Source organism: Heptranchias perlo, chromosome 18 (genome assembly GCF_035084215.1).
Source record: "Heptranchias perlo isolate sHepPer1 chromosome 18, sHepPer1.hap1, whole genome shotgun sequence".
NCBI lineage: Eukaryota > Metazoa > Chordata > Chondrichthyes > Hexanchiformes > Hexanchidae > Heptranchias > Heptranchias perlo.
This window is the reverse complement of record NC_090342.1, coordinates 43623894-43643906: the sequence shown is the minus strand read 5'-3', so window position 1 is coordinate 43643906 and position 20013 is coordinate 43623894. Positions and strand designations below refer to the sequence as shown.

The window sequence follows — 20013 nt, the reverse complement described above, 5'->3', positions numbered from 1 at the left end:
GACCTAGGTGTCGCTTCCTGTGATTTTTTTTATTTTTACAGAAAATGAAGGAATTGATACTTGCAAGATGAAACCTTATGTACCCATTGTTCGAATTTGTACTTTGTAACAAGTTGCTTAAGTACATTATTTGCATTGGCTACAAGTACTCGGGAGACATCCCTGTTCTTGTCCCCAACGTCTATGTTGATTTCGTGTCCAAATGTAAAGTTGTGACTGGACAAAAACTTCTCTGATGTCGCAAAGCAGTAAACTAAGACAATTAGAGTGGTGAAAAAGGTTATACTTACAAATGAATATCCATCAAAAATTTGGGGTTTGATTCTTGGATAGGTCCTGTAGTGGATGTGCCTACTATATAAAGTAACCCAATCTAGCATTGTTGTGTACTTGGTGAATGCAACCTCAACGGTGGCACAGGATGAGAATAGGGGCCACGTATGGTGAAATGCAGTGGAACTCATTTTAATTTATAATCTGTATTTCTGTTGAATCGAGCATCATTGATGCCTAAATATCCATGCTGATTTTATTTGCAGCTGAATAATCTGGATCCTGAATTAAAACATCTGTTTGACATGTGTGGTATTTCGGAGTCCCAGCTGAAGGACAAAGAAACATCAAAAATTATATATGATTTTATAGAGAAAAAGGGAGGAGTTGAAGCTGTGAAAAATGAATTGCGTAGACAGGGTAAGTTAACTACCATATTCAACTGTATTTTCAGAACCAAAGTTTGTTGACAAATTTCAATGTGTGCCAATATTGAAACCAGAACAGTGGTTTATCAATGTTCTTTGAACTGAAATTTCACGTTTTGTAGTGAAATCCTTGCACTAGATTTTCTACCATACTGTGATCTTTATATTTCTTGGTAAAAATGTTCAGCTTCAAGTTCCATCCTAGCCGCTCTCTTGATTCTTTTCTGACCTGGGTGTGACATGTTGATTTTGTTGCACTTCATCTCACTCTTAATGTTACATTTCGGATGTTTTTTTTTCTACTGTTGCTCTAGATTTTTTTGACTCTGTATTTTGGTTCTCCAAACTCTCTCACCTTGGAGATTGCCTTCACTAGCTTTGGTGTCTATGTAATCTATCAGTAATGTGTTCTAGGTAACAAACTGAGCAACCTTGCTAGTAATTGATTTAGCTTCTGGAAAATGTCTTATGCCTCCAAGATTCTTCTCTTGCTTTTGAAAGCAAGAAAGCATCACATCAGATCTCATTTTAGTCTTAAACTATTAAGTAAATTTAAAAACATAAATAGGAACAGGAGTAGGCTGGACGGCCCCCTCAAATGTGCTCCGCCATTCAATAAGATCATGGCTGATCTTCTACCTCAACTCCACTTTCCTGCCCTTTCCCCATATCCCTTGAGTCCCTTAGTGTTCAAAAACCTATCGATCTCAGTCTTGAATATACTCAATGACTGAGCATCCACAGCCCTCTGGGTAGAGAATTCCAAAGATTCACAACGGAGTGAAAAAATCTTTTCCTCATCTCGGTCCTAAATGGCTAACCTCTTACCTTGAGACTATGACCCCTAGTTCTAGACTCTCCAGGAAGGGGAAAGAGCCTCTCATAATCTACCCTGTCAAGCCCTCTCACAGTCTTATGTTTCAATGAGATCACCTCTCATTCTTCTAAACTCCAAGAATATAGACCCATTCTACTTAATCTCTCCTCATAGAGCAACCCTCTCATCCCAGGAATTAATCTAGTGAATTTTCAATGCACCCCCTCTAAGATAAGTCTTTCTAAGGAGATCAAAACAGTACTCCAGGTCTGATCTCGCCAGAGCCCTATATAATTGCAGCAAGACCTCCTTACTCTTGTACTCCAACCCCCTTGCAAAAAAGGCCAACATACCATTTGCCTTCCTAATTACTTGCTGTACCTGCATGTTAACTTTCTGTGATTTGTGTGCAAGGACACACACATCCCTCTGAATATCAACATTTCTCAGTCTATCACCTTTTAAAAAATATTCTGCTTTTCTATTCTTCCTACCAAAATGAATAATTTCACATTTCCCCACGTTATACTCCGTTTGCCACCTTCTCGTCCACTCACTCAACCTGTCTGTCCCTTTGTAGCCTCTTTGCATCTCCTCACAGCTTACTTTCCCACCTAGCTTTGTATCGTCAGCAAACTTGGATACGTTACACTTGGTCCTCTCATCTAAGTCATTGATATAGATTGTAAACAGCTGAGGCCCAAGCACTGATCCTTGTGGCACCCCACTGGTTACAACCTGCCAACACGAAAATGGCCCATTTATTCCTACTGTCTTCAGACCGTTAACCAATCCTTAATCCATGCTAATATATTACCCCCAATCCCATGAGCCCTTATCTTGTGTAACAACCTTTTTGTGTGGCACCTTATCGAATGCCTTATGAAAATCCAGATATACTACATCCACTGGTTCCACTTTATCTACCCTGCTAGTTACACCCTCAAAAAAAACTCTAATAGATTTGTCAAACATGATTTCCCTTTCATAAAGCAGTGTTGACTCTGCCTAATCATATTATGATGTGGAGATGCCGGTGATGGACTGGGGTTGACAATTGTAAACAATTATACAACACCAAGTTATAGTCCAGCAATTTTATTTTAAATTCACAAGCTTTCACAAGCGTCAGGTGAACGATCGTTCACCTGACGAAGGAGGAAGCCTCCGAAAGCTTGTGAATTTAAAATAAAATTGCTGGACTATAACTTGGTGTTGTATAATCATATTATGAGTAACAGGACACTTAGAATCTATTATTAAGGACATATTTTCTAACCTTTTCCCTACTACTGATATCAGGTAACTGGCTTCTAGCTCCCTATTTTTTCTCTCCCTCCTTTCTTGAATAGCAGGGTTACAATTGCTACCTTCCAATCCATGGGGACCGTTCTAGAATCTAGGGAATTCTGGAAGATCAAAACCAATGTATCCACTATTTCTGTAGCCACCTCTTTTAAAATCCTAGGAAGTAGCCCATCAGGGGATTTGTCGGATTTTCGTCCCATTAATTTCTCCAGTACTTTTTCTTTACTAATATTAATTACTTTAAGTTCCTCACTCTCATTATAGTTCCCCACTATTTCCAGTATGTTTTTTGCTGCTTCTACTACTGTGAAGACAGATACAAAATATTTGTTTATTTGCCATTATAATTTCTCCTGTCTCTGCCTCTCAGGGACCCACATTTACTTTCACCAATCTCTTCCTTTTTACCTACTTGTAGAAGCTCTTACAATCTGTTTTTATATTTCTTGCTGGTTTACTCTTAAATGTAATTTTCTCCCTCTTTATCAATTTCTTGGTCATCCTTTGCTGATTTCTAAAACCCTCCCACTCCTCAGGCTTACTACTCTTTTTGGCAACATTGTAAGCATCTTCTTTTAATCTAGTAATATCCTTAACTTCTCTAGTTAGCCATGGTTGAATCACTTTGCCAGTGGAGTTTTTATTCCTCAAGGGAATGTATATATATTGAGAATTATGAAATATTTCTTTAAATGTTCACCATTGCTTATCTACCATCATATCTTTTAATTTCCCAATCTACCATAGCCAACTCACTCCTCATACCTACATAATTGGCTTTGTTCAAATTTAAGACCCTAGTTTCGGACTTAACTACATCGATCTCAAACTCAATATGAAATTCATCATATTATGATCACTCTGCCCAGAGGATCCTTAACTATAAGATTACTAATTAACCCTGTCTCATTACACAATACTAGATCTAAAATAGCCTGTTCCCTAGTTGGTTCCTCGACATATTGTTCTAGAAAACTGTCTCAAAAGCATTCCATGAACTCGTCCTCCAAACTACTTTTGCCAATTTGGTTTGCCCAGTCTATATGAAGATTAAAGTCCATCACAATTATTGCATTACCCTTGTTACATGCTGCTCTAATTTCCTAATTTATACTCTGACCAACACAACATCTACTGTTAGGGGGCCTATAAACTACTCCCACCAGTTTTTTCTGTCCCTTGTTATTTCTTAGCTCCACTCTTTCTGATTCTACATCCTGATTTTCTGAGCCAAGATCCTTTCTCACTACTGCCTTTATCGCATCCTTTATTATCAGGGCTACCCCCCTCCTTTTCCATTTTGCCTATCGTTTCTAAAAGTTAAATTTATGAAACTATGAACAAGCAAATATATAAACAATACAGGCATAGCAGTGTAACATTCTTTCATTTCCTGCAGCAGCTTTCCTGTGACTTTTGAATGAGGTTACAATATGAGGGCAGTTTTGTGGGCCCACATCCACAAGGAAATGGATTGAAGTCACCCAGTCTCATTTCATATAGGACATTTACAGGCAGCAAAGAGATGTGCTTTCAAACCAATTTGATCCCAGCTCCTAGAAAGGAAAGGCTAGTGTTTACTCTATTGTACTATTCAATCCTCTGAAATTCAGTATTTCGAACACATTAAAGCTAAATGTTCAACAGAATTTTAAATTATGCCTTTAAGTCAAACATTTAGTTTGAACATTCAGTAGTTCTGAGGGCCAGGCTTTGTGAATTATCATGGTACAGAAGGCGGCCAATGATTCTGTGATTTAATTCGGCCCATAATGCCTATGCCAGTTCTACCTTAGAGCTGCTTATTCTGATCCTTTTTCCTGCCCCATTCCCGTATCCTTTTATGTTCTTCCTTTTCAAATTTTGTCCAATTCCCTTTTAAATTGTTACACTCTCTGCCTCAGTACAACTTGTGAGGCTTTCCATATTCGAACCATGGACGTTTCTAAAAATAGAAGACTGCTTGGCCCATCATGTCTGTGCTGGTCTTTTGCTAGAACCATCCAAAATTAATTCCGCTACGTTGCAATCTTTTCCCCCTCCCCCTGACCCACATAGCCCCATATTGACTACTTTTCCTTTAAGAGGAATAATCTTTGCCACAAGCACTCCCTTTGACAAAGCCTTCTGTACAATATTCTGCATAAAGCAATTTTGTCTAACTCGTTGTCGTCAATTTTGAAATGATGATCTCTCGTCACTGACTGCCCAAGCTGAGGAAATTGTCTTTTCCCCATTCACCCCATCAAAACCCTACATAATATTAAATCCCCTTAGTTTTCTCAGCTCCAGTAGAAATAATCCTAGTATCTTCAGTCCCTCCCATCTAATAACAAATTTCCTGTCCCTGGTGAATCTAACCTGTACATTTTATCACTTTAATGTCCTTATTATAATAGTGTCCAAAAATGGACATAGTACTTTAACTGTGGCTAAACAATTGCCGTGTGTAAATTTATCATTATCTCTTTGCTCCTGTACTCTGTTCCTCTAGTCATTAAACTCAAAATGCTTTTTGACTGCTTTATCTACCTGCACTCATCTTAAGAGTTATATATTTGAACCCTTAGATCTCTTTTTACAACTACACTTGGGTGACTTTCCTTTGAATGTATTCCTTGTCTTCCACCCAAAATGCATTGCCTGCTCAACATTAAATTACATCAGCCACCTTTCTGTCCATCTCACTAATCCTTCTATGTCTTCTTGAAGTTTTTAGTCATTCTTTTTCAAATTTTCATTCTTTCACCACTGGCTGCATTACCTGTTCAAACTCTCCCTTTCCTCAGCACTCTCTTCCTCTCTCCTCTCACTGTCTTCTCCATTTCTCCTCCCCATCCCTCACTTGGGTACTATTATCCCCTAAATCTGTCCAACTTGAAAAATCCAAATTGGTCTTGACTACCCATGTGCAACATTAAAGGTGATCAACTAGATCAATTTTTGTAACACTCCTCTTGAGATACCTTATCAAAGGCTTCTGAAAATCCATTACATCACCTCAACTTCATTCTCCTTATCTATCCAATCAGTCATTTAAATAAAAAACACTCTCAAACATAACTTGCCTTTAACAAAACTCTTGATGTTCTTGATTACATTTTTAAATGCTCACTAATTTTACCTGGAATTTTGGATCCTAAAAGTTTGACTCCAACCGACGTTAAATTAACTGGTCTATTCTTACCTGGTTTATCCGTTTTTAACGCAAGTGTTGCCATGGCTACCATGCAGGCCCCTAATTTATCTCTGCCTCCACAAATAGATTTCTACCTTCATCTGCAAGTGATACAACCCTCTCTTTTTATTCTTTTACTTTTAATATGCTTATAAAAGCCATACTCTTTTTACTTTTATTATCTGCTGGACATTTTTCATATTCCCCTTTTAATCTCCTTTTTAATCTATCCAGTGCGCTTTCTATATTCTTGATTTTCTTTAGTACTGGTTCATCTCCTGTGGTGTTGCACATGAGTTGAGACCAAGTGCCGTCTTTGAGGGTAATTGGATTAGGGCTTGTAGATGATGATCCCCGTTATAAATTCTGCCATTGTATTTATATTTGCATTATGTAACTTCATGGGCTCAATTTTAAAACTGAGCCGCGAAGGGAGTGGGTGGATCAAATTGAGGGTGGGAAACCCATTAGTATGGGTTTCCCAGACGTCTGTACGATTTTGACGTAAGCACTTTTTTTTTGTCTGTTTCCCATCCGACTGACCGGCCTGATTGACAGGCTGGTCTCAGTCGGACGGGAGTCCAGCCAGGGAGAGGATGTGTTCAGGTAAGTCTGCAGGTAAGCCTTTTGTTTGTATGGATGACGGGGGGCATGGGTGGGCATAGCTTGGCACGGGGGTCGTGAGTCAGTCACTCGGGTGGGGGGGCGGTGTCTGTGTCGAGATCAGGGGTCATCGCGGGGGTCCACAATCGTTGAGGGGGAGGATTGGGAGTGGGAGGGGAGGGGTGGGAATCGTGGGTCCGCGATCGTTGCGGGGGGGCGGTGCAGGTAGGCTTGTTGGGCCTGGGGGAAGCACTCCTCCTCCAGACCCACAAGCTGTGCCTTTCTAGGCACCCACCAGTTAGTCTCCTTTCACGAGGCGTAAAACAGAAGGCCCAGGAATCCCGGCCCCCCGGGTTGAAATCGGGAAGTCCAGAAAAATGGAGGCCTGAAGCCTCCTTGATGGGTTTTAAGGCCCGACCCGCCTCCTGGGAGAGGTTTGGTCGCCCGCCCCGGTGAAAATCGGAAATGGGCGGGTCTGAAATGGGGCAATTTTCAATGCCTCCCGCCCCTCACCTGCCCTTTTTTCACTTTGAAAATTGAACCCCAGATGTCCACATTTGTAATGGAAACTGCCGAAATAAAAATGTCATGCTGTAATTACACACTCTCACCCGTGATGGTGCTGCAGCATCATCACCAAAGGGAGTGCAATTATAGCGTGAGCAGTTCCCATTATAAATCATAGAATCATAGAAGTTGACAACATGGAAACAGGCCCTTCGGCCCAACATGTCCATGTCGCCCAGTTTATACCACTAAGCTAGTCCCAATTGCCTGCACTTGGCCCATATCCCTCTATACCCATCTTACCCATGTAACTGTCCAAATGCTTTTTAAAAGACAAAATTGTACCCGCCTCTACTACTGCCTCTGGCAGCTCGTTCCAGACACTCACCACTCCCCTCTCACCTTAAATCTATGCCCCCTCATTATAGACTCCCCCACCTTTGGGAAGAGATTTTGACTACCTTATCTACGCCCCTCATTATTTTATAGACTTCTATAAGATCACCCCTAAACCTCCTACTCTCCAGGGAAAAAAGTCTCAGTCTATCCAACCTCTCCCTATAAGTCAAACCATCAAGTCCCGGTAGCATCCTGGTAAATCTTTTCTGCACTCTTTCGAGTTTAATAATATCCTTTCGATAATAGGGTGACCAGAACTGTACACAGTATTCCAAGTGTGGCTTTACTAATGTCTTGTACAACTTCAACAAGACATCCCAACTCCTGTATTCAATGTTCTGACCAATGAAACCAAACATGCTGAATGCCTTCTTCACCACCCTATCCACCTGTGACTCCACTTTCAAGGAGCTATGAACCTGTACTCCTAGATCTTTGTTCTATAACTCTCCCCAACGCCCTACCATCACTGGACATAGCAAGTTATAATGGAAAAAGTTGACAGGCATGTGCAGACGTAAGATTTTTAATATAGATTGTTAGCCTTGGTTTTATCATATGGCTTCTTTCTAAGAATCTGTTTAGTTTTAATCTCCATTTATCTGCAATCTGTTCTTTGTACCCCCTTTTTGCCTTATAGTAATGTATCTATTTTGTACTCCCTAGCTCAGATTTCAAGATTCCCCACTGCTGATCCATATACCCATTTGCTAACTTTTTCACCCAATTAGTTTGAGCAAGATCCTTCCTCATCTTACTGAACTTTGCCTTTTTCCAGTCTAACACTTTACCGTTGATTCTTCTTATCCTTTCTATTCTTGCATTGAACTTAACTATGTTGCGGTTGCAATTTCCCAATTGTTCTTCTACCCTCGCATTAGTTACTTGCCACCTTTTCATTTCCCATAACTAAATCAAGCAGAGCATCTTTCCTTGTCAGATTAGAAACATACTGATATAGGAAGCAATCTTGGATCCATTCTGAAAAGCATTCCCCACTTTGACCACATGCATTACCTTTGTTCCAGTCTATTTTGTTGTAATAACCCTATCATAGAATCATAATGTTACAACAAACAGGCTGTTTGTTCCATAAGAACATAAATAGAAGCAGGAGTAGGCCATATAGCCCCTCGAGCCAGCTCCGTCACTCAATCAGATCTTCAACCTCAACTCCACTATCCTGCTCGATCCCCATATCCCTTGATTCCCCTAGAGTCCAAAAATCTATCCATCTCAGCCTTGAATATACTCAACAACTGAGCATCCACAGCCCTCTAAGGTAGAGAATTTCAAAGATTCACAACCCTCTGAGTGAAGAAATTCCTCCTCATTTCAGTCTTAAATGGTCGACCCCTTAACCTGCAACTGTGCCCTCTAGTTCTAGGCTCTCCAACCAGGGGAAACAACCTCTTAGCCTCTACCCTGACAAGCCTCCTCAGAATCTTTTATGTTTGAATGAGATCACCTCTCATTCTTCTACACTCCAGAGGGTATAGGCCCATACTACTCAACCTCTTCTCACAGGACAACCGTCTCATCCCAGGAATTAATCTAGTGAACCTTTGTTGCACCGCCTCTAAGGCAAATATATCCTTCCTTAAATAAGGAGACCAAAACTGTGCACAGTACTCCAGGTGAGGTCTCACCAAAGCCCTGTACAATTGTAGTAAGACTTCCTTACTCTCGTACTCCAACCCCTTTACAATAAAGGCCAGCATGCCATTGCCACCTTCATTGCTTGCTGTGGCTGCATGCTAACTTTTTGTGGTTCTTGTACCATGACACCCATGTCTCTCTGGACACCAACATTTAATAGTTTCTCACCATTTAAAAAATATTCTGTTTTTCGATTCTTCCTATCAAAGTAAATGACCTCACATTTCCCCACATTATGCTCCATCTGCCACCTTCTTGCCCACTTACTTAATCTGTTTATAATCTCTTTGCAGACTCTTTGTGTCCTCCTCACAGCTTACTTTCGAACCTAGCTTTGTATCATCAGCAAACTTGGATATATCACACTCAGTTCCTTCATCCAAGTCCTTAATAGAGATTGTAAATAGCTAAGACCCAAGCACAGATCCTTGCGGTACCCCACTAGTTACAGTCTGCCAACCTGAAAATGACCCATTTATCCCTATCATCTGTTTTCTGTCCCTTAACCAATCCTCTATCCATGCTAATATGTTACCCCCAACCCCATGAGCCCTTATCTTGCGCAACAACCTTTTTATGTGGCACCTTATCGAATGCCTTTTTGAAAATCCAAATATACTACATCCACTGGTTCCCCTTTATCTACCCTGCTAGTTACATCCTCAAAAAAACTCTAATAAATTTGTCAAACACAATTTCCCTTTCATAAAACCATATTGACTCTGCCTAATCATATTATGATGTTCTAAGTGCCCTGTTACCACTTCCTTAATAGTGGATTCCAGCATTTTCCCGATGACTGATGTCAGGCTAATTAGCCTGTAGTTCCCTGTTTTCTCTTTCCCTCCTTTCTTGAATAGAGGGGTTACATTTGGTACCTTCCGATTCGCTGGGACCGTTCTAGAATCTGGGGAATTTTGGAAGATCATAACCAATGCATCCACTATCTCTGCAGCCACTTCTTTTAGAACCCCTGGATGTAGGCCATCAGGTCCAGGGGATTTATTGGCTTTTAGTCCAATTAGTTTTTCAGTACTTTTTCTCTATTTTCAAGTTACTTTTAAGTTCCTCATTCTTATTAGCCCATTGGTTCCCCATTATTTCTGGTATGCTTTGTGTCTTCTACTGCGATGACAAATACAAAATATTTGTTTAATGCATCTGCCATTTCCTGATTTCCCCATTATAATTTTTCCTGTCTCAGCCTCCAGGGGACCAACATTTATTTTTGCTACATACTTGGAGAAGCTCTTGCAATCCGTTTTTATATTTCTTGTTAGTTTACTTCCATATTCTATTTTCTCCCTTTTTTGTCCTTGTTAGTTGCTAAAACTCTCCCAAACCTCAGGCTTACTACTCTTCTTGGCAAGATTATAGGCTCTTTTAATCTCTTTAGTTAGCCATGGGTGGATCACTTTTCCTGTGGAGTTTTTATTTCTCAATGGAATGTATATTTGTTGAGAATATTGAAATATTTCTTTAAATGTTTGCCATTGCTTTTCAACCATCATACCCTTTAATTTAATTTCCCAATCTACTTTAGCTGACCCACCCCTCATACCTATGCAATTAGCTTTATTTAAGATTAAGATTCTAGTTTCAGACTTAAGTATGTCACACTCAAACGCAATGTGAAATTCATCATATGATCACTCATCCCCAGGGGATCATTTACTGTGAGATTACTAATTAACCCTGTCTCATTACACAATACAAGATCTAAAATAGCCTGTTCCCTGGTTGGTTCCATGATGTATTGCTCTAGGAAACCGTCTCAAATACATGCCATGAACTCGTCCTCCAAACTACCTTTGTCAATTTGATTTGCCCAGCCTATATGCAGATTAAAGTTCCCCATCATTACTGCATTACCTTTGTTACAAGCTCCTATTATTTCTTGATTAATACTCTGTCCAACGGTATAGCTACTATTAGAGGGCCTATAAACTACTCCCACCAGTGTTTTCTGCCCCTTGTTATTTCTTATTTCTACCCATGCTGATATTACTTCCTGTTCTTCTGAGCCAAGATCCTTTCTCACCACTGTCCTTATGTCATCCTTTATTATTAGAGCTACACCCCCTCCTTTTCCATTTTGCCTGTCTTTTCCATACGTCATGTACCCTGGAATGTTTAGTTCCCAAATTTGCTCATTTTGCAACAATGGGCCCGATATTACCATGGCGGGGGGTCGATTGAATCAGTCTGCCCCGCGCGCAATCGCAGGCTGATTGGATCCACTTACCTGTTGTTCCCGGTTCCCCGCTGCTAAGCTGCACAGCGGGCGGACTGCGCATGCACAGTAAGGTCTGTCAGCTGGAGGAGCTCTATTTAAAGGGGCAGTCCTCCACTGACAGATGCTGCAAGAAATAGGAAAAATTACAGCATGGAACAGCACACGGGGAAGGCTGCTTCCAGGTTTCATGATGCCTCACTCCAGCTCTTACAGGATGGGGTGAAGAGGAGGGGGAGGACAGAGATCTCTCCCCCCCCCCCCCCCCCCCCCCCCCCCGGGAGGAAGCGGCCTGCCTCTGCCACCAAGAAGGCCTGGCTTGAGGTGGCAGAGGAGGTCACCTGCGCCACCAACATATCGCGCACCTGCACACAGTGCAGGAGGCGCTGCAATGACCTAAGGAGGTCAGCCAAGATGAGTACACTTACTCATTCCCCTACACTCCGTCTGCCACATCACCGCCCCCACTCTACATCTCCTTCTGCACTGCCAACACTACTCTATCATGTCACTCCTCACACCCACTCAAACCTCATCCTCATCTTACCTGCACTTACTCACCTCGCCAGTACTCATCCCGCCACTACCACTCAACCCAATCCTCATACAATCTCATGGCTCTATCTCATACTCACCCTCTCATGCATCTCTTTCACAGTCAGCCTCACTCAACCTGCCACTACCTATGCTGCAGCCACAGGGCATGCATCACATATGTGCAGGAGGAAGCATGAGGCAAACGTGTTGTGAGCTTGAAGGGGATGCACAAGGGTGTTTGAGGGTTTGTCATGGTTTTTACTTCTATTTAATTTCTGAGCAACTCACATTACATATTATATTGGCACCACTACTGCCACGTCTTTGCGAATCTTGGCTGGTTTGTGCAATAATGCCCTTTCCTGAGGATCACTATGAAGACCCACAACTTATGCCACACATTGTGTTACTGCAGAGTGGGTGTAGGTGTATTTGCAGGGCTCTTTTGTGCAAACGACTGAGAGACGTTGGCGATGTCCCCGGTGGCACCCTGGAAGGATGCGGAGGAGAAGTTGTTGAGGGCAGTGGTGACTTTGACAGCGACAGATAAGATGATGGTGCTTGGGCCATCCGGGAGCAGCTTGGCATGAAGGAGGCTGCAGATGTCCACGACTACATGTCGAGTGACTCTGAGCCTCCGTGTGCACTGTTGCTCAGAGAGGTCCAGGAAGCTGAGCCTCGGTCTGTGGACCCTGTGGCGAGGGTAGTGCCCTCTGCGACGCATCTCTCTCTGCGGTAGTCCTCCCTCCTGCTGTACAGGTGGATGTGTCACAGCACTGTGTTGTGGAGCTCCACGTGTCAGAGGTGGACGGTGTGGATGGCGAGGCTGGTGATGCTGTTCGCCCTTCGAGGAGGTCATGACTGCAGCTACGGCGGCCCCCATCCGGAAGATGCACATCTGAGGGGGTCCGCAAGGTAAGTAAATGTGTCTGGACGTCGGGGTAAGTGTGCAAGTTGGTGAATTTTCTTGTTAGGAGGACGGTGGTGGAGGCCAAACTTTGTCCCAAGTGACAGAGTGGCCTCCTGCAATAAGTGAGGGTCCCCCCCCCACACACCTGTCAAATGGACCTTTGCAGCTGCCACAGGCCGATGGCTGCAACACGTCCATTTGAACTGGAAGTGTTTCCCCCAGTACGGGAAACTCCCAGTTGTTTGCAAAATCCCACCCCTCCTAAAATATCATGTTAATCAGGTCTCTAAACGACCTGAAATACCTAAATAAATACCTTAAGTGGCACCCTGCCGGCTTTAATTGCCGGCGGGAGTCCCACATGCGGGAGGCTGCGCGTGCATGTCAGCGCGTCAGTGGGGAACCCGGAAATGGGGCGGGTTGGAGCTGGGCTCCCGACCCGCCCCGGGAATCCCTGATTTTCGTAGCACCCCTCTGCCAGGAATGCACCCGATCGCGGGTGCTAAAATCGAGTCCCATGTCTCTATAATGGCTTTTAGATCAAACCTATTTATCTCTATCTGAATGCACGATAGATGAATTAGTTGCACAAATAAAGAGCCTTTAATTTTGACTTTTTACCTTTTTTTTTCCTGCTTTGACCTTACTTGTTGCTCTATTATCGATTAAACTCTCTCTCCCTTCCTGCCACACACTGCTTATCTTTATCCAAGTTATAGTCCAACAATTTTATTTTTAATTCCACAAGCTTTCAGAGGCTTCCTCCTTCCTCAGGTGGAAGCCTCCGAAAGCTTGTGGAATTAAAAATAAAATTGTTGGACTATAACTTGGTGTTGTAAAATTGTTTACAATTGTCAACCCCAGTCCATCACCGGCATCTCCACATCATCTTTATCCAAATCACTACACTACTCTTTGCCTTGACTTTTCTCGTTAGATTTCTAAATTTCCCCTCACCTGACCCCTCCTCTCCTCCTTTTTAGTTTAAAGCCCTAGCTACAGCCCTAGTTATTCGATTCGCCAGGACACTGGTCCCAGTCCGGTTTAAGTGGAGCCCATCCCAACAGAACAGCTCCCTCTTTCCCCAGTACTGGTGCCAGTGCCCCATGAATTGAAACCCCTGTCTCCCACACCACTCTGAGCCACGCATTTAACTCTTACCTTTTGAGGTTCTGCTTTTTAATTTCGATTCTAGCTCGTCAAACTCCCTCAGCAGAACCTCATTCTTAGTTCTACCTATGTCATTTGTTCCTACGTGGACCATACCAATTGGATCCTCCCCCTCGTGCTCCAAGTTCTTTTCCAGCCGCGAGGAGATGTCCTTAACCCTGGCACTGGGCAGGCAACACAGCCTTCGGGACTCTCGGTCGCGGCTGCAAGAACCATGTCTATCCCCCTGACTATACTATCCCCTACTACTACCACATTCCTTTTTACTCCCCCCACTTGAATAACCCCAGTGCCGTGGTCAGTTAGCCCATCCTTCCTGCAGTCTTTGCTCTCATCCATACAGGTAGAAAGTATCTTGTACCTGTTGGACAAGGTCAAGGGATGAGATTCTTCCATCACTAGATCCTGGGCCCCAATACCTGCCTGACTCGCAGTCACTACCTTCTGTCCCTGACCACCAAATTAATCTAAACTACTACCTAATCTAAGGGGCGTGATTGCCTCCTGGATCAAAGTGTCCAGGTAACTCTGCTCCTCCCTGATGCATCGTAATGTCTGCAGCTTGAGTTCCAGCTCAAGAACTCTGAGCTGAAGTTCCTCGAGCTGCAGACACTTACTGCAGATGTGGTTGCCGGGGATCATGCTGCTCTCCACAAATTCCCACATGCTGTGTTCCCACACGCCACCTGCCCTGCCATCGCTTGTTGAACCAGAATTTATTTATTTACTTTATTAGAGTTTTTAATCTCTCGCTATTCTTCGTTTTATTAACTAATTAATTCATGTAGTTTAAGTTATTTATTTAAGCTCTTAGTTAAACCTCTGCCCTAACTTAGAGAGGAAAGAAAACAGTAATACTCAGTAACCAATCACCTACCTGCTGTCCTGTGACGTCTCTCAGTTTCTGCCTGTGGTGAGTTGACTCGCACTGTGTAAGCTGCTGCTGCTTTATTGCCTCCTGCTCTCGCTCCACTTTCGCTCTGGCTGGCAGACGGCCTGAGAGTAATCACCTACCTGTTGTCCTGTGACGTCACTCCTTGATTTTTTTTTTCAATCCCACCGAATTTATCCTGAAGATTTACCGCCTCTGCTGCTCCAAGTGAGTTTAGGGCTTCGATCCCCGACTTTCATTTACCGCCTCTGCTGCTCCAAGTGAGTTTAGGGCTTCGATCCCCGACTTTTATTTACTTGCCTCTGCTGCTTTGGTCCCTGCTCCCACCTCGGCTGCTCTCAGAACTTTTCCTCTCTGTTCACTGCCATTCCCCCTCTCACCATCAAGTCTGCACCATTGTTTTACTCCATATAAGCAGCCTAGTCTAATCCCATTTTCCTGTTCATTCCTAATGCTCTTTAATCCTTTTTTCAAGCAGCTAATTCCCTTTTTGAAGAATTTATGGACTCTGCTTCAACAACAGTTTGTGGCAGAATATTTCACAATCAAATCAATTTCTACATAATAAATATTTCTCTAACCTTGTCTTTAATTCTGTGTGAAAAAGAATTGTTCTAACTGCTCCCTTCGTTGTTCTAATGATACTAAGTCTATAGCTCCAGTTACTGACATGACACCCAGTGGTAACAATCTATCACTACCTCCAAAACCATTCAATATTTTGAATGGTTGTGCATTAGATTGCCCCTTCATCTTCTCTGTTCCAGTAACAAAAAAGGCCCAATTTTTCACACCTTTCTTTATAATGATGAATCTTTGTACCTTTTCCATGGTTGTAATATCCTTCCTTTAACAGAGTGCCCAGAACTACACATGGAAATTATGCCCTCCCAGTGGTGAGCCGTGCTAGCATGGAGCATGGGTTGAAGAACTGGGGCCACAGTGTTGTCCTGTCTCTGACCCACGCTCCCTTCAAGTTGGGTTTTTCTCCATGGAGCATGGAACTAACCCTAATATCCCAGTTTAAGCCTAACAAATGTCATGTACAAATTTAATGTCACTTTCTTGCTTTTGTATTCAGTGCTGCTTTGTATAAATCTCATTTACCTTTTTTATGTTCTTTCCTACTAGTACACCTACCTTTTTAAAGATCAAGATATCGGCAGCTCTAGATTTATTTTCTCCTTCCACTGTTGGCGTATGCTTCCTTTCACTGTTTTTCTAAAAATGCACTACGTCACATTTCTCTACATTGAACTGCATCTGCTGTGTATCTGACCACTCCTCTAATCTGTCTGTCTTCCTCACAAATTATCATGCCCCCTAATTTGGTATCATTAGCAAATTCTGTGCCTATGTCCAAATCCATTACACACAGAAAAAACGAGAGATCCCAGTCCAGATCCCTGGGGCACACACTAACCACGTCTTGCGTGGCACCTGCTGAAAATCCATAAATACAACAAGCACCACATTTCCTCTCTCTAGGCACTGATTTTCTAGAAAACTTCAATTACATTAGTTGAGCAGATCCTGTCTTTTTACAAATCCATGCTAACTGACCCTGATTTAGCCAAAGCCTTTTTTAAGTGCTTACTTATTTTAGCCCATATTGTGGACTCTAGAATTTTACCTACAACTGAGGTAAAACTACGTGGCCTCTAATTTTCTGACTTATTCTTTTCCCCCTTCCAGCCGGGGTGTAACATTTGTTAACCTCCAGTCCTTTGACATAATTCCTCTTTCTAAGGAATCTTGAAAATTAAGGTTATACTTGGCTATCTCCAATTTCCTTGAGTATTCTGGGATACATACCATCTGGGTGGTCTTAATTTTTAGTCCCTCTAACTCTTTAGTGTCCTTTTGAATACTTACCAATAGTAGTGGATCTTAGCACAAAATAAGTAGTAATTTTTTCCCATTTTGCTTCTCTAGGTTCACCACAGTGGTTTGGTAGGTGTTTGGGCAAAAAGTGTGCGTGCTTGCATGCAGTTTCCTTTTTTAAAGTTTGCATAGATCAAAACATAACACGAAGTGTGTGTGAAAGGAATGCACTAACAGCTGGATTTCATTTAGAAGATTCCTGATTTCTGGCCTTAAAATACTTCATGTTAAAACATGCAATTTTTTTTCTTGATTACACAATAATTAGCTTGACCACATATTGGTTACGCTGGCTGATTTTGTCTAAAGTTCATTTTGTTGTGTGTCATTATTATCTTCCATGTGTTCTTTTTAGAAAGTATATTTTGTTTTGTTTTGGTTACACTGATGTACAATGTGGATTTCAATTCTATGCAAAACTGATTTAGCTATCAGCACTAACGATGTAGCCTAAAGATTAAGCATAGCCTATAATTAGTACACCAGTTCAGAATTGATGTAGACTTTGTTATTTTTATAAGTCCTTTGCAGCTTCCTCATTTGGTTATTTGATTCTTCCCACCCCCAGAAATTCAGAGTACTACCTGCTTAACCAGAGAAATGGGTACTGCACCACTTTACTCGAAACCAGATCCCCTTTGCAGAAGATGTTTTTGGAATTCTTTATTACAATATGTTGGAGGCCTATAACAATAAGAGCTCAGTTGCAATTTTGGCACTTACTGGGTAACAGCCGGGTCACTGGTTTTAACGTTTGTTGTATTATTGGCAAGATTTTACACTTATTCCTAGCCAGTGGATGGAAAATCAGCTCATGTACCTGTTGTATATCCCTATTCCCCAAGATGTTCAAGCACTAAAAGTAAAAATCAGGTTTTTCTAGTTTTTTTTTCAACACCTAACATCCCATTCCCTTTTTAACAAAAAAGGAACCTTCACTAGATTCACAGGAATGTCAGTTTCCTGTGCCAACTCATCACCAAACTTGAATGTTTCTCCAGATTTCAAACATGGCAAATATTATCCATTTGTCATGCATCAGGATTCCTTTTTAAGGTTATTTGAAGCAATCTGTGTCTTGCTTATACATTAGTAGAAGAAAAAATATTCTCATTCTCCATTGTGATATGCCTCACAGAAATTATCCAATCTTCATTTGGTTCTGGGGAATCACTTGTCTTTTGTTCTGATGCCACTGGGATTGTTCCCTAGGTGACCCCTTGCTTCTGCCATATGTAAAGGCCTGGGGTATGCGAGACCTTTCACCAACTACATTCCAGTTGCCAAGTGCGTGATCAAGCAAAATAAATCAAGGCTGTGGGCTGCTGACAGATTAGCTCTGCCTCTTCACAGGTTAACCTGTTTAATTGGGACTTTTTTTCAGTCCAGCATTGTGTTGAGACACCTCAGAGCTATTGTGCAGATTCTGGGCCTTTACACAGGGCAGAGCAGGGAGGCTACATGGAGAAGTGGCCCCTAGTTGTCATCAGGACAGTCAAGATTAGACAAGTTCCTATGGCTTGTAAAAGTTGCTATAATTCAAAGGTTTCCATTACATTTGATTTGATATGTGAGTTTTTTTGTCTGAATTCTCTGGTCAGATTTTTGATTCACAATCTTAGGGTAATCTAGATTCACTTCATACTTCAATCAAGCCGTAAACCTGTCCTTAGACTTCATTAGATTTCAACTTCATTTTTAAGGGTCTTTTTGTTTATATATTAAAAACTGCTCAGATGTAAAGTACATGTATTATGCTTTGAAACTAGTCTAAAGCACAACTGTCCTGCTTTAAAAATTCTTGAGAATGTGATGCTTCATATAGATACACACTTGCATACCTGTATACTACTTGTGACTTCTCAAATGTTACTTTTCTCTCTCTTCCCAATCCTCTCATCTCTATTAACACACTTGTAATACAGTGCCAGTGTGCTCTACCACACTCCCAACACTTAATTTGCATCTGTTCACATCTGATAACGCATCACGAGTCAATTCAGAGTTCTATAATTACACAAAACAAATGTTGATTTTTCAGTTTAATTTTGTAGAAGTACCTTACATTATCACGTTTTTATGCATTATAGAGTTAATATAAAGGGCTGTGAAATCACTTCATGTGATAACTAGTAGTTGGAAACAAGCATGAGTTCTGAATAAAGCTGAATGATGTGCTGTATGCTCAATAAATCTAATTTGATGTGCAAATAGTAGTAACCTCTACAAATCCCATGATGCATTATCGGTCAGAGATGGTCATAACTGGGTACAAATGTTCCTTTGGTAATTCAGATCACTAAGCTTCAGTTGTGTTATTAAAATGATCCTAGTATGTATTACACTTTAAGTGAAAGTTTAAAGTGGTAATTAAATCTCCATTTGAATTTTTATTAACTACATGAGATTTTGTTTTGTGTGAAGACCTCAGGCCTTATGACTACAGTATCCATTGTTTCTTTTTTAGTAATTCAATTAAATCTATGTGTTGGGGTCCTTAACCTGTATGATTCTTGAATTCATAGGATACTAATTGCTTGTTTTCTTGCTTTGTTACAGCTCCACCTCCACCTCCACCTTCCAGAGGAGGACCACCACCACCCCCTCCTCCACATAGTTCAGGACCCCCTCCTCCACCTCCTGTTCGGGGGCGAGGTGCACCACCTCCTCCACCCCCTTCAAGAGCCCCATCGGCAGCTCCTTCTGCAGCTCCCCCACCTCCACCACCTTCTAGGCCAGGTGTAGGAGCACCACCACCACCACCACCCCCCAGCAGATTATATCCCCCACCGCCACCTCTACCAGTCCCATCAGGTCCCCCACCACCACCACCTCCGCCACATCCTGCTCCTGGAGGTCCTGGTGCTGCTGGGCCACCCCCACCACCTCCACCTCCTCCACCTGGTCCTCCTCCACTCCCTGCAATGCTCACCGACAATGATGCTCTACCTTCACCTACTGGGAACAAATCAGCTCTTCTGGATCAAATCAGGGAAGGGACTCAGTTGAAGAAAGTTGAACAAAGCAGTCGGCCAGTGTCTTGCTCGGGAAGGGATGCACTGTTAGACCAAATACGGCATGGTATACAGCTTAAGACTGTAAGTAAATGTTCTGTGTGATCAATTAGTTGAAGTTGTGACTGCATATTATGAGAAGGTTTAATATTTTATGCACATTACTGGACTTGTGCTTTGCAGAGCAATGTAAATGCAGCC

The 20013-nt window shown here is 42.1% G+C and overlaps 1 protein-coding gene across 3 annotated transcripts in view; it reads left to right on the top strand.

Moving 5' to 3' along the window:
• LOC137334820 (actin nucleation-promoting factor WASL-like) overlaps positions 1 to 20013 on the top strand; it is a 78913-nt gene that overhangs the window by 51928 nt on the left and 6972 nt on the right. For 2 of the 3 annotated variants that reach the window (XM_067999820.1, XM_067999822.1), the window contains exons 8-10: positions 540 to 693; positions 16850 to 16867; positions 19358 to 19896. In XM_067999820.1, the coding sequence (XP_067855921.1) occupies positions 540 to 693; positions 16850 to 16867; positions 19358 to 19896 (711 nt within the window). The remainder of the gene's footprint in view (positions 1 to 539; positions 694 to 16849; positions 16868 to 19357; positions 19897 to 20013) is intronic. The other variant, XM_067999821.1, reaches the window with a different exon arrangement.